Source organism: Centrocercus urophasianus, unplaced genomic scaffold (genome assembly GCF_019232065.1).
Source record: "Centrocercus urophasianus isolate 14NV4802_14NV808 unplaced genomic scaffold, USGS_Curo_1.0 seq_9, whole genome shotgun sequence".
In the NCBI taxonomy this organism is placed as follows: Eukaryota; Metazoa; Chordata; class Aves; order Galliformes; family Phasianidae; genus Centrocercus; species Centrocercus urophasianus.
The window spans coordinates 33485478-33501179 of record NW_024885532.1 but is presented as its reverse complement, the minus strand read 5'-3'; the positions used below and the strand labels follow the sequence as shown (position 1 = coordinate 33501179).

General features: G+C 37.6%; 1 protein-coding gene across 11 annotated transcripts in view; it reads left to right on the top strand.

Annotated features, from left to right (window-relative positions):
• The window catches only part of ZMYM2 (zinc finger MYM-type containing 2), an 89001-nt gene extending 74079 nt beyond the window's left edge, over positions 1 to 14922 (top strand). For all 11 annotated transcript variants that reach the window (XM_042838992.1, XM_042838991.1, XM_042838990.1 and 8 more), the window contains 9 exons: positions 433 to 604; positions 1885 to 1992; positions 2642 to 2736; positions 3459 to 3627; positions 4545 to 4696; positions 8088 to 8202; positions 9238 to 9489; positions 9876 to 9996; positions 13166 to 14922. In XM_042838992.1, the coding sequence (XP_042694926.1) occupies positions 433 to 604; positions 1885 to 1992; positions 2642 to 2736; positions 3459 to 3627; positions 4545 to 4696; positions 8088 to 8202; positions 9238 to 9489; positions 9876 to 9996; positions 13166 to 13358 (1377 nt within the window). In that variant the 3' untranslated portion in view covers positions 13359 to 14922. The remainder of the gene's footprint in view (positions 1 to 432; positions 605 to 1884; positions 1993 to 2641; positions 2737 to 3458; positions 3628 to 4544; positions 4697 to 8087; positions 8203 to 9237; positions 9490 to 9875; positions 9997 to 13165) is intronic.
• The last annotated feature ends 780 nt before the right edge of the window (positions 14923 to 15702 follow it).

Below are 15702 nucleotides of genomic sequence, written 5' to 3'. Positions count from 1 at the left end.
GAGAAAGTAACTCTTAAGTTGATTTTTTATCATTTACATACCAAATCTTATCCAAACAGTAGAAAGAAACCTTAAATTCCCAAAGTTCCATATTACATAAACAAGTCTAGAACAGGATGTTGAGTTGTCCAGATTGTTAGTCTGGTGTTGCAGTCACATTGAGGTGGAGAGCTCCAAAATCCTTTTTGCTTTTACTATGTGCACTTTATTTTGTTGTATTTCTTATATGTCTTTTACTGCTCTCCCTTCCAGTTTGAATCATTTAACCTGTCATCAGTTCTTTGAGTTCACAGTGAAGTGATTTGTTGTTAGTTTGTTTTAACCCTCTTCTAAAACAGGAGTGTAGAGTTAGTGTTCCTGTATTGATTGCAGTTGACTCTTTGCTGCAGCTATTATTTCTTTTGTAATTCTCTCTCCTCTGTGTCTACACAGGTGCCAGTTCCCATTTTCTTGCCCACTACTCTGGACAGCACTGAGAAAATCTTTGCAGCAATAGAAGACCTGAGGGGGAAAGTTCCCTCAAATCCTCTGGAGACGGAGCTACTGACCTTGTCAGGGATGGTGCCTGAACATGAGGGAAAAGCAGAAGTTTCTGATGTGGCCAGTGAGTTAGTTACCATGTCTTTGGCTCTTTGGAGTGCTGGGATGTGTGTGAATAGGAAGAAGTACTTTCTGATGTTAGGGAAGATTCTTTCTGTACAACAATGCTATTACTGAACTCTTATATTAAGTTGAAATCCTAATTGTTTAAGTGGTTTTAGAGCATTTTAGCAAAGTTAAAATACAGAAAACTTTCTGAAGTCTGCGGTGTGACTCAGACGTGCTGTACCCATAGCTTTGTTTTTAAAACAGCAACATACTCCTTGCTTGTCACACATTTTCTCCTCAGTGTAACTCAAAACAAGCCATAGCCAGACCACTCTTCCTTCTAGAAGCACAGTCAAAACGTTAGGAGAAGTGTTTTCCATACTCTTAGAAGTGTGAACACAGCTTTCTCTGAACACAACAGGGACCTAGTCTCTTTATGGTAATACTTTATTAGGCACATTTTAGTTTGCACATGGGCTGCTAAAACTTAGAGGAATATGTATTTCACAAGTGGAACTGTGGTCAACAAAACCAGATTACCTAGTGCTGCTCTGGCTCTTTATTAATCCTTGTCTTCGTTTGTCATTCCCTTTAAGATAGTAATACATCAGCTGATACATCACTGAGGTTGTGATGTTGGAATACTTTTCTAATTTTAGAAGCTCACCTAAAAAGAGAGAACTCTCTCTGGAACAATTTTACAGCTAAAGTTAAAAAAAAAAAAAAGCCCTGCATATCCTATAATACTGTTTTTGCAGAGCACACATCTCTTTGTCCCTCTTTCCCAACTCTGCTTGTCAGCATTGTCAAAGTAGTTGTATGCCTGCTTTTTTCAGAGAATTGAGGAAATCTATCCTTGCCAGAAGTTGTAAAGAGGTCACGCTTTTGTTTTCCATCAGCCTGCCTTCTGTATTTGCTTTTGTAGGATCTGTTTCACAGACTTAGAAGTCCATTCTGTTGCTGGCAAAATCATGTGGAAAAATAGCTGTGTTTTTCAAGCTAATTTGTATTCTGTGATTGGTTGACGTGATTCAGATTATTTGGTATTTGATTTTCTGTACACTGAAATTCATCTTAGTGAAGGAGAGATGAGCTAGTATCTTTTTTGTTTAAGGAAATCAGGTTGAAGAAGTAAATCTGATATCCTAAAAACAAAAACAAGGATGGTGATGAGCAGAAAAAGCAGTTTTAGAACCACTAAGATCAAATTCTCTGTATCTGCCCGTTTTTTACTAATCCACATTAGTTGAAGTACAAGAATTTTTCCTTTTAAATTTAATTTAATTTTATTTACAGGTGTGATAGCTGAGCCCAATCTACTAAATTCGGAAACGGAGGCACAGACAAGCTTGCCAGATGTTCCATATGAACCTGACCTCGATATTGAAATAGACTTTCCAAGAGGTATTTTTTCTATCATTTTAATAAACATTGTGAAATATTATGAAATAGACATTATGTGATGTATTTGAAAAAGATAATATTTGAAAATATGAAAATCCCTACTTTGAAACCCTTCTTGGCTGTTTCTACTGCTCTTGACGTAATGCAGGCAAATAGTCTTCATTGTATCCTAACCAATCTGAGGTCCAAAAAAATTCTCAGGTATGGTTAGAACCTCCCTTGACATAGCTTCTCTTGGGTGGATAACTCATACCTTCCCTGGCTGGCTTCTGTATCTGCTGTTGAAAGTCTCCTTGTGCTGTAGATAACCACTTAAACATCTTCATATCAAAGCCTGCGCAGGCAGGAATAATTGCGTAAGGATCTGGGAGAAGAGATGCTGACTTAGTGATGTGAGATGGTTTTTGAAGATGTTCAGCACTGCATTCTTTGCAACATATGTAGAAAAAGCTCTCTGATAGTTTTGCCTTACCTTCAAGATACAAATACATTTATTCCCTCTTGTCAGAATCCAGTTGTCATCAACATTTCATGTGTGTGCTTTTGTGTAGAACTTTTGCATTAATGCACTCTGATATAATGTTTTTTCAAACCAGTATTATTCAAAAGGAGATTAAAAATAAGTTGGTTTTTTTTAATGTATTTTCAGCAACTGAAGAGCTTGATACAGAAAATGAGTTTTTATTGCCTCCTGTTTTTGGAGAAGAATATGAGGAACAGCCAAGGCCTCGTTCAAAAAAGAAGGTAATGATATCAAGCTATTAATATGTCACAAATTTTCAGTGGGCAAAAATATGTCGGGTTTTTTTGGTTCTCTTATTGCTCTAAAATGTTTAGTTGCTTACCAGTACCTGGTTTCCAGTCTTCCTTGTTGTAATATATATACTTATATATTATACTAATACTTAATTAGGACTTAATATATTAAGTATATTATAGTATAGTATATATTATACTATACTATAATATACTTAAAATAATTAAGTCCTGTGTCTGCTGCAGTTAACTGTTGGCTTTAATAGGAGTGCAGTTTCTAAATTCTGATCCCATTTTTGCTATAGAGGACACACAGTGGTAGAACTATTGCCATGTGTTTTACCCACTGTAATTTATTTACTTCCTGTGCTCTCAGTTCTGGTTGTCTACTTTCTACACGGAACAAAACTCTGTTTCATTTCAGAGGGAAATAGCAGAATGTTGGTGTCACTGTAGCTTATAATGGAGCTATACCACCTGCTGTATAAAATGTTTTTAAAAGTCTCTTTTCATTTGATTGTAATTTCTCCAGAGTTTCAGTCAAAAATCTTGGTTTTAGACATTGCAAACAAATAAGCCATATTCTTTCATTTAGAATGAAAACTAACAGGAAATACAGAGTTCCTGGTGTACAACACAAAGCTGATACTAAAACGTAATAAGAATGAATGTGCCTTGAAGTTGCATTAAGAACTTTGTTTTAATGGCAGGGAGTGAAGAGGAGAGCAGTGTCAGAGTACCAATCACATGATGATAGCTCTGAAAACTCAGAGTGTAGTTTTCCATTCAAATACACGTATGGTGTGAATGCTTGGAAGCACTGGGTAAAGTCTCGGCATTTAGACGAAGAGCTTCCAGAATTAGAGGAACTGAAATCAAGTAAGTATTTCCAAAAATCTGGCATCCATTTTTTTATTTGGTAGTGAGAGTTGTTGATCTTGTCTGATTTTGAGCTGGAATTTCTAGTAGAAATTAGAAATAGTTCCCACAATAACAAGGATTATTTCACCTCAGAGTTGCCATGCTCTTTTTTTCCCTGAAAGAATTTTCTGTACTCAACACACTGGGACTTCTATGTCTAGTGCAAGCCAGGACAAAGCTTTTCTAGCTCTTCTGACTTCTCATGACTATTTTAATATATTTTTTTGTTTGCATCCTGATTTTCCTTGTATTCTAACCCTTCTCGGAGTTTGCACTTTTTCTGGGCTTCTAAATTGCAAGGGAGAGGCACCCTACTTTTAGTAGGATGAAGAGTTCTTCATCAGAGTCTGGCATTAAGTGGCTTTGGAGATCTGGCATAGTGCTGCTTCCACTCCTGTGGGGTTTGCTACTCTTTCTGCAAAGCTCCTCTGTATGTGGAGTTATTTACGTTGAGGGGAAAAAGAGGGACTGCTGCTACTTTTGCTCTCCTTCAGCTCCCACGTGTGTCTTAGCGCCGTTGTGTTATGCTGTTGGATCTTTGGAAGCTGTGTTTCTCCTGAAGATCTCCCTCTGCCACTCCGTTCACTTCAGTATCTTGGGCTACTGCCTGTCTCTGCGTCATCCTCAGCTGTGCATGAATCCAAGTTCTGCAGTGGGTTCTGTGTTTGGTTAATTGGACTTTATTCTGGTAGGCTTGTTTATTTTAGTGCAGACCTAACATTTGAACTACTTATTACATACATTTCAACTCATTCATTGGTTAGTGTAGAGGACGTCAAACCAGTTTCCCCCACTCCAGTCCAAAAATACCCCATCCCACCCCCACTGTGTAATAATACTGTTGTATAATGTAGCATTTTTTCTTTATTTTACAGCAAAGTCTGTGAAATTAAAGGAAGATCTATTATCACATACTTCAGCTGAGTTAAACTATGGGTTGGCCCATTTTGTCAATGAAATTCGAAGGCCTAATGGAGAGAACTATGCACCTGACAGCATCTATTATCTGTGTCTTGGGATTCAGGAGGTTAGTAGAGGCTGTAGAGATGGGAAGCGGAGCTGCTGATTTGGCTCTATGGAGAATGGAGATAATGCAAATTTATTTGAGAGGAGGCTAGGAGATATTGTTAATATAATTGCTATGGTCTGGAACTCAGGCTGCTGTATAAATCACACTGTAGAAATCTGTATAGTAGATGAGTTTACAGGCCCATTTTGAAAACTGAAATATAAGCTGGTGTAAATAAGCTGTTACAATTTTAAGCTTCTCATTGGGTTAAAGCAAGGCATTTGTAGTCTGTAATGATGTTTTCCATGCTGTGCTTCGTTTTGATTGTGCTGACATAAGAGAAGAATGAAATGAGGAGTGAGATATAAAGGTTTTACTGACTCTGTTACTTAGCAGATAGTGGAAACAAGCTATTTAAAGTGTTGTTTTGAAAGTCTTATTTTACTGAAAACAGGGGACAGACAGTTTTCTTTTCCAGAATGTAGGAAACTGTGCTGTATTTGTTGCCTTCCATTCCCCAGCTCCATCAAATTGCAATTCTTCCATATTTCAAAGCAAAAGGGAGTCAGTTTAGATGCATGTGAAGGCAGTAGCATTAGATATTTTAAAAAGCTTTTCTTTAGTTTATCTTTTAAGCAGAGGATGTTTTAATTTTTGGTACATAAGGAAAGTCATAGATAAAATAAACCATATTCAGAACTGAGAAATGGAAAATTTTGTTTAATTTAAAAGACAAAAAAATGCATGGGATGTGAAAAGCCAGATGTTCACAAACTACTCTGCTCTGCTTTTAATGAAAATCTTTTTGAAAAGAAATAGTACTTCCAATAACTTTTCTGTATTAATATACAAAATTAAGGAGTTAGCTGTTATTTTTCCCACATGGTTGAAATATGAGAAGTGAGCATCCATTGGCATTTTAGTCAGTGTTGCTACAAAGCATGTTTCAATCCAGCTAGCTTTCTGCCACTGCACTCGCATGATCTACTGTCTCTGTACCTTTCTTTGGAACTGAAAACAGTCTTAGTGAGCTGATAAACAGAGAGCTCTGTGTTTAGAAAATGGAACTTAACTAATAGCATTTTTTTTCCTTTCACCTTTGTCTTCATGCCTTTGACACTGTGTATTTTGTCTATCTTGAAAACTAATGGTACATAAAATTTGATTTTTCACTGCATCAGAACCAGAGTGTGTGGTACAGTGTAAATATAAGGACCTTTAACACACCCATACAACTGAAACATTAAAGGAAGAACTTGTACTCATGTTATTTTAAATATTGCTTGTATTTAGTGTCTGGTATTTAATTCAGGTGGTGTTATTGGCCTCATTTCATTGCCTGTTGATGGCCCACTCGTGGCCCTGGCATTCAGGCTGGTAGGAAGATTTTCCCTGTTCTGATGAGTTTGTATTTCACAGAGGCAAGAGGAGCAGAAACATGTAAGCATGTGATCTGTCAAGGACTGCAGCCAGCTCGCATGTGCTAAGGGCAAATTGTATGTCTTTAGAAAGAGATTGAAACAAGCTAGTGGTACACTAAATGTGGTGTAGTTTTTGCAACAAACCTTCATTGCCTTCCACTGTTTTCCTACCCCTTCTTACCATCTGACAGCCCCCATGTAGATACTCCTGAAAATGGGATAAATTGCCAGTTGCTGTATGAAGGGTTTTGGCTCTGTTTAACTCAAAAGGGGCTCAGAGATCAAATGATGCCAAGACCAGTGATATTTTACTTATGAGTAAGTCAAAGAAATAGAAGGAAATCAAAAGAATCAAAGGAATGGAATGTGGAAGATGTGGACTTGAAAAAGAGCTCTCTCCTGCATCAGACTGCACTCATTCTCAATGGTGAAGCCCTGGCTCAAGCTGGGGTGTTTCCTCCTGCGTGTGCCATGGTTTAGAGCTCAGGAGTCCTTCAAGTTCAAAGATGTCTTTATGATTTTGTACAAGAATTGCTTTACTTAAATGAAGCGCGAAAAAAACTTTTTACAGCAAAACAGTCCCTGAATGAAGCCAGTAGCCATGTTCAGTTCAGGGTCATTTGAAGCTGAAATTATTCTACTTGCAGCCAGAGTTCGTTCAGTAATGGTTTTGGTAAACCAAAAGAACTATTCCTGAAAGACCTCACGCCTAAAATAAATGTTGTTGCATTATGAGAGGAGCATTGAGTGGAAAGGGTTCCTCTAGAGCAAGGCATTACCCTGCCTGGCAGCCCTGCTGCATTGTGGCCTTCCTTCTTTGTTCCAGCACAGGCTGATTTTTTGCACATGGCACTGAGGGAGAGGGTCTGTCATGTCTGCAGCAGTGGAAGAAAATTGATCTGGGTGCACTGGGAGAGGGGGAGTTGAAGGTTCTTCAGCTGTTCACTTTTTCCTTCGTCCCTCAATCTATATCTCAGTATGCTCAGGAAAATACTGATGAAACAATAGTGCATAATTTAATAATGAGAGTAATTACGAGGGTGATTTGGGAAAATTCAGGCCGGTAGGGCTTGTCGGGTGTTTGAATGTGCTGGGAGATGTGCTGCCTGCTCCCCATCCCAATGAAGATGTGCTGGAAGCTTCTTGGAAATGTATTAATTAATTTTCCTTTTTTTAAAACTGAAGTGCAAAGATAGGAAAATCAAGATGTGCTGAACCGTTCAGTAAAAATGAGTGCTGTGTGATGTTATTTCCAGTACGTGCACAGAAATAGATGCCATTTCCACAACTGAGCACGTTTTCTTGTGTCTGTCATTTTTATTGTGCTCACTAACAGGCTTGTTCACTCAGAGATAACACTGAAGTGGAAATGTTAAGAAGCCAATCCTCCATTTCTTAGAAATGTCTCCAGAGAGGATAACATCAAATACTACTGTAGCCCTCCACCATTAATTCCTGGTTTGGGAAGGTTTGTTGTTGTTGTGTAAGGTCAGGAAGGTGAGGGTAAACAGACTGCACAGTAGGCAGGTGCCTCACATCAACCTGTTGTTTTTCTTGCACTGCTGGATATCGTTACCACAAATACAAGGGATTGGATTTTTGTTCAGACTTGTTGGAGATGCTTTTGTCGTTGACCAGACTTCATGTATAAATGGCAGTTTCTTGCTATATGTTTCTTTTCTTTGGTGACATAGCTGTAGGAAAAGATAAATTAATATATACATGTATATTTAAATGACTCCTCATTCACTGATACAGTGTTGGGTACAAGAATATTTTAAAGAGAATTGTTAGATTGTAATTAATCTGTGATTCACATCTAGTTAGAAATTTACAGCATTGGAGTGAAAACCTTTTCCAATACGTGGCAGGATTTCACTGTATTTTCAAATACTGCTTTTAGTAGGATTGTGCTGAAAAACAACACTGTAGCACAGAATTTGTTCTCATGTGATGTTTAAATATTGTCTGTTACTTTTTTTCTGTAGTATTTATACGGAAGTAATCGAAAAGACAACATATTTATTGATCCAATCTACCAGACATTTGAACAAGAATTAAATAAAATCCTTAGAAGTTGGCAACCAAGCATTCTTCCAGATGGTAATTTTCTTTTTGGTCATGTATGTTTTTCAACTCTTAGTAGCTTTATTTTCTTAAGCATGTAGCTATATAGAAATATTTTATATGTTGTGGTAGTAATTGATTAAACATCATAAAGATTTCATGTAAGAGTTCAATTAAGACTGCATCTATAAATATATTTTTTCTTGGTAATCCACTTAGCAAGAGTTGCTTTTGGCACCACCTGTTTATTTGAAATTGACTTCTGATCTTCAAGAGGAGAGAAAATCAGTAGAAATGGCTGTTTTTTGACTTGTTTTTGCCTGAGCTGAGTTTATTTTTGCACATCTGAGTCTCCAATGGGAATGAGCCAGGCCAATGCTGGACTGGTGAGCTACATATTAAGTCTTACTTGGACTGGGAGAAGTGTCTGCTTGGAATGTTTTGCTCAGGAGTGTTGTCAATAGAGAAAACAGAAGCGTGGTATACTAGAAAATTTTTCCCAGCAGATCCATTTTGGCACTAAACAATAGAATCCATTCTTCCATTTCTGTCATAAACTTCTTGTGAGTGAGGGCTCTTCCTTACCAGCCCTTCTTCTCTCTACTTGACATTGTCTTTTATCTGTATAGCTTAGGAGGGCTCTGTTTATGGGCATCCACATGGCCTGGAAGTTCTTTCCAAATGAGGTAGCCATGAGCAGTAACAAAGAAGGTGTACCTATGCAGAGGCCTTGCCTGAGCAGAATAAAGAAAACTCAAAAATATGCTTTTTGTGAAGGGACTGAGAGATTGGCCCTTGAACATTTGCTTTTATGTAATAATGTGAGGGAATTGCATGTAAGAAGTATGTTATGTATGAAATTGCAAATCTCCCATTGTCTGTTTTTTCCTGAAACTGTGGGTTCCAGTGTCTTTACCGGGTGGTTTTGAGGGGTTATAGGCATATGATTAAATATGCTTGTGAGAGGCTTCTGTCAAGAACATTTTACAGCAAACAGAAACTCTATTATTATTACACCTGGACAGATTATAGGCTAATCCATTATGCTTTCTCTAATTTCTTTTTCTGAAGGATCAATATTCTCTCGAGTGGAAGAGGATTATCTATGGAGGATTAAACAGCTAGGATCACATTCGCCGGTTGCTCTTCTAAATACTCTGTTCTACTTTAACACCAAGTATTTTGGTCTGAAAACAGTGGAACAGCACTTAAGACTTTCTTTTGGCACTGTTTTCAGACAGTGGAAAAAAAATCCTCTAACAATGGAAAGCAAAGCTTGTCTTCGATATCAGGTGTCTTCCCTGTGCAGAGCTGATAGTGAAGGTACTATGACAGTTCCAAAATAAGTATTGCAGGAACATCCACGTTTCACTCATCTGAGGGACATCTGGGCAGCTTGCCAGGAGCCAGAGGTCTGCTGTTACGTGAAGTTCAGTTCTTGGCTCTTGGGTCTTTAATGGGAGCGTATTGTTGGGAACGCAGTGTCTCTGCATTAAATGATCCCCTTCAGCCCTCTGGTCTCATGCTACGCGCTGAGACTCTGATGTGGCTATGGGTTACATTTCCAGTGCATAGATAAATGTAGATGTGATGACTTGACTGTGTTGCAGTACTTAGGTTGAATTATAGTCAGTCTGCTCTGGGATATTTACTGAAAAATGTGAAATAACTTTGTTATGGCTTAGATGTTGTTGGTTTTCTTCTTAAAGATAAAATTACTACTGGGAAAAGGAAACATGAAGATGATGAACCTGTATTTGAACAAATTGAAAACACATCTGATCCAACTAGATGCCCTGTGAAACTGTTCGAGTGCTATCTGTCTAAAAGGTATGTATGACATAGGGTAAAAAGGAAGAGTTCTACGGAAGACCTGGTACAAAAAGGAAGTGTTTTGATGACGCATTAAATATTCTCAAGCAAAGGGAACGTATTGAATTCTTCTGAAAAATATCTCTTAAATGAAAGCACTGAAATCTCCAGTCTTGTAACTGGACACCTGCACAAAGTGTGGAAGCAGACAAAATACTGTCAAGGGCTTTATTTGGGAATGATTTCTTACACAAAATTCCCAAGCATTCTGCAGAGAATTACCAATTAAGAATTACTAGCAAGGAATCTGGTAGGTTTTGCTACTAGAACGCTGTTTGTGACATCTGTATCTCTTCAGTAAGAGTTTTGTTGAGAAAATTTGGTCCCTGGAACATGTCCAAAGAATGGCAATGAAGCTGTGAAGGGTCTGGAGCACAAGTCTTATGAGGAGTGGCTGAGGAAGTGGGGAATGCTCAGTCTGGAGAAGAGGAGGGTCAGGGGGGAACATAGCATTCTCTACAACTGCCTGAAAGGAAGTTGTGGCGAGGTGGGGGTTGGCCTCTTCTCCTGGCAAACAGTGATAGAACGGGAGGTTAAGTTGCACAAGGGGAGGTTCAGGTTGGATATTAGAAACACTTTTTTTCTCTTCACCAGAAAGAGTGGTGAAGCATTGGCACAGGCTGCTCAGGCAGGTGGTGGCATCACTGTCCCTGGAGGTGTTTAAGGAAAGGGTAGACGTAGTACTTAGGGTCATGATCTAGTGGGCAACATTACTGGTTGGTGAACAGTTGGACGTGGATGATCTTAGAAGTTTTTTTTCCAACCTTAATTCTCTGATTGTATGAAAAAGATTTTCTTCATGTTAAGTCATCACAAATGTGAAAGGTAGATACTTTTGAGGTACCTAATTTGACAACATATCTAGAAGTATTTTGCAGAAGAAAAAATATAATCATAATTAACTCTGCATTTAGAAATAGCTCGTTTCCTTCCTATTGGTTTAGAGATTAATGCATTTAACAATGTATTAATACATTAAGAAGAAAATTTAGGAAGATCTTGCAAAAAAATAATTTAGTTACTGAGTTTTTTTGTAAGTGTGGGAGAACAGGATTTCTTGGGAAATATTCTTCTTAAATATTTTTTGTCAATATTGAGCAGCCAATGCATCAACTGATTTTAATGGAGATTTAATCTATGTAAGTGTAAGTGGAATATAGGCAAGTGATAGAAGAAAAATTACATTGTGTATGCAGCACGGTAGATCAAATGAAGTGTAAGATCCAACCAGTATTGGGAAGTAATATCTTACTCTTAAAAGTGAAGAATGGTGTAGACAATGAGAGAGCAACCTTTTGGTTTCCCTAAGTCACTTTGAGTGAAGAGGAATTTACTTGGGCTGCACATAAAATATATAATTGATGTATCTAAGTAGCAAAACTTTTTTAAACATAAAAAGGGCAACAAAAATGTAAAGGTAGTGGGAGATTTGACCTTGTGTTTGTGAAACTAATAATTTTTTTCAGAAGTCTTGAACCCTGTTCTCAAATTTCTGTATGAAAATGGAAAGCAGAGCTGCATATTTGCTGCTGTTCACAGGGTTGTTTAGCCAACGTATCAAAATCATACCACTATTTGCCATGACTTGAGCTTACCATAAATTAATTTTTATTTTGAACGCTGTTAGGGTTTGAAACATAGTGCAGATAAGTTGATTTTTACCTTAAAGTTGTCAAAAATTGCAGACTTCGTCAGCTAGTCCCACTTTCCTACAGGTGCTGGTCACTACTGCTGCCTAGAGCAGCAGACTGTTTCTCCTGGTTCCACTTCTGCAATGTGTACATTGCGTGTTTGAAATAAATTGTTAAAGTATTTAATACTTTAAAATGTGTTGTATATATGAACTTATATTGTAAAGTTTGAGGTAATGCCAGCTGTTTGAAGTACATGTGCCAACCAGCAGACAGTTGCAGCTGAAATGCGCAAGTCCTCTCATTCACAGCTGAAAGCAATACATCATTGGTTGTTTTACTGGCTTGTCCAAAACATAGGAAAGAGTTGAATATAGTTTAACTATTAGAATATAATAAAACATCATAGTCTGGTTTCTAATCTAACAATCTGACTTATATAAGAGCAGAAGAAACCGAAATTTACTCAAGTGGGTGAAAAGCAACACCTGTATATTTATCCAATCTGGGTAGATGACCTTGATAGCTTTACCAAAGTAACATGACTTACAGTTGATTTCTGAAGTCCACAGTATTCATGGAAGAGACAGCATGAGTGAGTACTTGTATGCAGGATTGAAAAAATATTTTACTGCCCGAATGGGCAAAATGAAAGTATTTGTTAGTGGGTTAGAAGATACACCTGAGTTGGATTTAGCAAGTATATGGAACTGCAAGATATAACAGGTTGAGAATTAAGGGATTTTAAGACTTAGAGATTCCTTAGTAAATAGGAGGAGGAGAAGCAGCTTTAGCTTCTTGTTGCACTACCATGCAGCTCAGAACTACCATCCTTGGTTACAAGGAAAGCCCAATCTCTGTCTTCAGAAACAGAAAATATTTTCTGTTTTAGCAAGTCCTACAGTTGTAAAGCTTTGCAAAACTGGAAGAATCTTCAGCCTCATATACTCTTGCTCAGTCCTAGTGTATAGTCAATGAATACAAAGATGCTATAATTATGAAATAAACAAGAGAGTTTGACAAAGCAGATTATAGTAACAAAAAGAGGACAGAAAGCTTAACCACATCCTGAGCTTGCCGCAAAACTCCAGAGGAGGGATTTCTAGGAGAGATCCTTTTGCACTGGCAGTCAGCTCTTAAATAGGTCTAGGAGAGGTGGAGTCAGGCTTCACCCCTTCCGGCAGCTCAGCTGAATTGCCTTCACCTGTGCTCCTCTGGCTGACTCAGTGCTCGCCTCAGGTGATCAATCAGAGGTTCAGGCTGTGATTCAGCACTTCCCATACACCTAGGCATCCGCTTTGGGCTGTCCTGAGGTGCAGGACTGGCTGGCTGCACAGCTCTGTGGATGACATAGCACTTCTCCATAGCAGTCTCCACTTTGTAGCAGGTGAAGGTAAAAGCAGAGTTTTGTTAACATATGAGTATGAGAAATATTAATGTATTAATTTATCCTGTCAAACTGTTATCCTAATTCCCCTTATTTTTCTCTGTTGTAGCCCACAGAATCTGAATCAGAGGACGGACATGTTCTATTTGCAGCCAGAATGCTCTGTCTCGTCAGATAGTTCTGTCTGGTACACTTCCACCTCACTGGACCGCAACACTTTGGAAAATATGCTTGTACGGGTTCTTTTAGTAAAAGATATTTATGAAAAAGACAATTATGAACTGGATGAAGACATAGATTAAAACAAACTTCCAAAAACAGTCAAGAAAAAAACAGCATTAGATATAGTCATGCTGCTAGACTTTTATTATGGAGAACATTTCAAGTTTACCCTTTGTTTTATGAGTTTTGTAGCATTGTGTACCCTCACCTGGGTATTAACATGTAAATAGTCTGTGAGTGAAAGTTTCCATTATTCAGCGTAGTGATGCTAGGATACCTAACAAACACATTTCAGATTCTTTTTTTTTATTATTATTTATTTGACTAGGTATGTTTGTAACTTTTTACATTGCAAAATATGAATGAGAATGTGCCATGTGTAATTTTTTTCTTGTAGTAAGAGACATCCATGTTGCACAACTCTGCTGTTGCAAGCTCCCTTGAAAGGACACTCTCTTTTAATGGGTTCTTAAACCGAATGGTTGTGTATGGGTAGCACTACTAAAGTTTAGAACTTGCTGTGTCTTTGAGAATTTTTAAATAAATTGTAAACTAATAGGTTTTTTACTTTTTAGTTACTGAAGCCTTATAAGGTTATGTAGAGAGATTCCATCTTATGTACCAAAAATAGACAAAAGAGAATGCTGTCAATATTGGTGTACTGTAATGTGAATCTATTCTGGTGAAAACATTTTTTTTTTGTTGCCCTTATTAAAACCTTAGTGTCCTTTCCTTATTTGTGACTCTCTCTCAATTGCCCCTACAAATAATATATATATACATATATAAATAAATGAACATAAGCTTAAAGCATGTGATCATCATGACATGTATTTTGTTTAAAAAAGGGAGACAAAAGAAAAAAAAAAAAAATCCAAGGGAAAAAGTGGGGAAAAAGAGAAAAATGTCTGATGACAATGCTATATAATTCTTTTCTGTCTTTACTTTTCTGACCATAAATGCTGGTACCTCATATCACTGTAAATCTGTCCTTTGTAGCCTTAGCAAAATGAATTTTGATGCTGTATTACATAAAGTAATATGGTATACTACATTTGAACTTGTTTGTTCTTGCATTGCTGTACTTAAATACAGTCAGTACTTGACAGTGGCTGGGAAAATTCTCTTAACTATTGCCTCCATACAAAAGCCATATGACACGTGATGTTGCAGAACGCTGATAAATTTTTGAAGAAAATGCCTTTCATATGTTCTGTATCCTTTCATTGTGCTTATTCTGCATAAGGAGTCTGATTTCCAGATCTGCTCAAGTTTTGTTCCTTGCTTTTGTTGAACTGATGCAAGCAATGTGGTGGCTCATGCAATGATTTTGCTATTGTTCTGAAAAAAATGTGGTAAAATATTCTCCTACAAAAAGTAGTCATTAGTTTTGCTTTCTTAACTGACTTCAAGTGTGTTCAGAAGAATCATTTATGAAAGAGGGAAGTTTTCTGTCTGTGTATGTATGTGCATATATATATGTATATATGTGCATATATGTGTGTGTGTATGCACATACCACCTTAGGACTCATTTCTTGCAAGGGCTGCATGACTTTTCGTTTTCCTTAGCTTAAGAAGAATGCACTTGGATACTCATCTTTCTATACAGAGAAATAAAGCTTCAGTTGCTTTGTTTTGTAAAGCAAGTTCATTTAAATTTCTATTATTCTTGTATGTCCATGAATATGTATCGGCTTTAGATACATCAGTATTTCAAAAGTGGAGGTGTATATCTTTTATTTTTCATTTCTTTCTGGTGGCTTTGTCCTTCCTGTGAAATCAAGAAGGAGCACAGGGAAACACTCAGTAGATCACTTCTAACTTCAGTACTATTACCTTTGTGAGTGCAATAAGAACTTAAGGGTGTTTTTTTGGTGCGTTTGTTTGTTTTTGAAGCAGCAGCCATAGAATGTGCCCACATAACACAGCATAAGTTAAATAAGGAGTCACTATCACCGTTTTGCTCTGCCTGCTCCAGTTGAACACCTGACTTGATCATAAGTTTTAAGTACAGGAACCATTTACCTGCTTAAAATGCATTGTGCGTAATGTGAAATATTTCTTTGAATCTTTCATTCAAATGCTATGAAAAGAGAGGATCACTTGTATTCTCCGTAGTTCAGATTGAAAGTACTTCAGCATGAGATTCAATCATAGGATCATAGAATCACTAAGGTTGGAAAAGATCAAACTGTCCGCCTGTTTCCACTACCCCACTAAACCACATCCCTTGGTACAACACCTGAATGTCTCTTGAACACCTTCAGAGCGGTGACTCCACACCTCCCTGGGCAGCCTGTTCCAGCACCTGACCACTCTTTCTGAAAAGTGTTTCCTAACATCCCACCTCAATCTCCCCTGGCACAACTTGAGTCCATTCCCTCTGCTCCTACCGCTAGTTATGTGGGAGAAGAGGCCGACC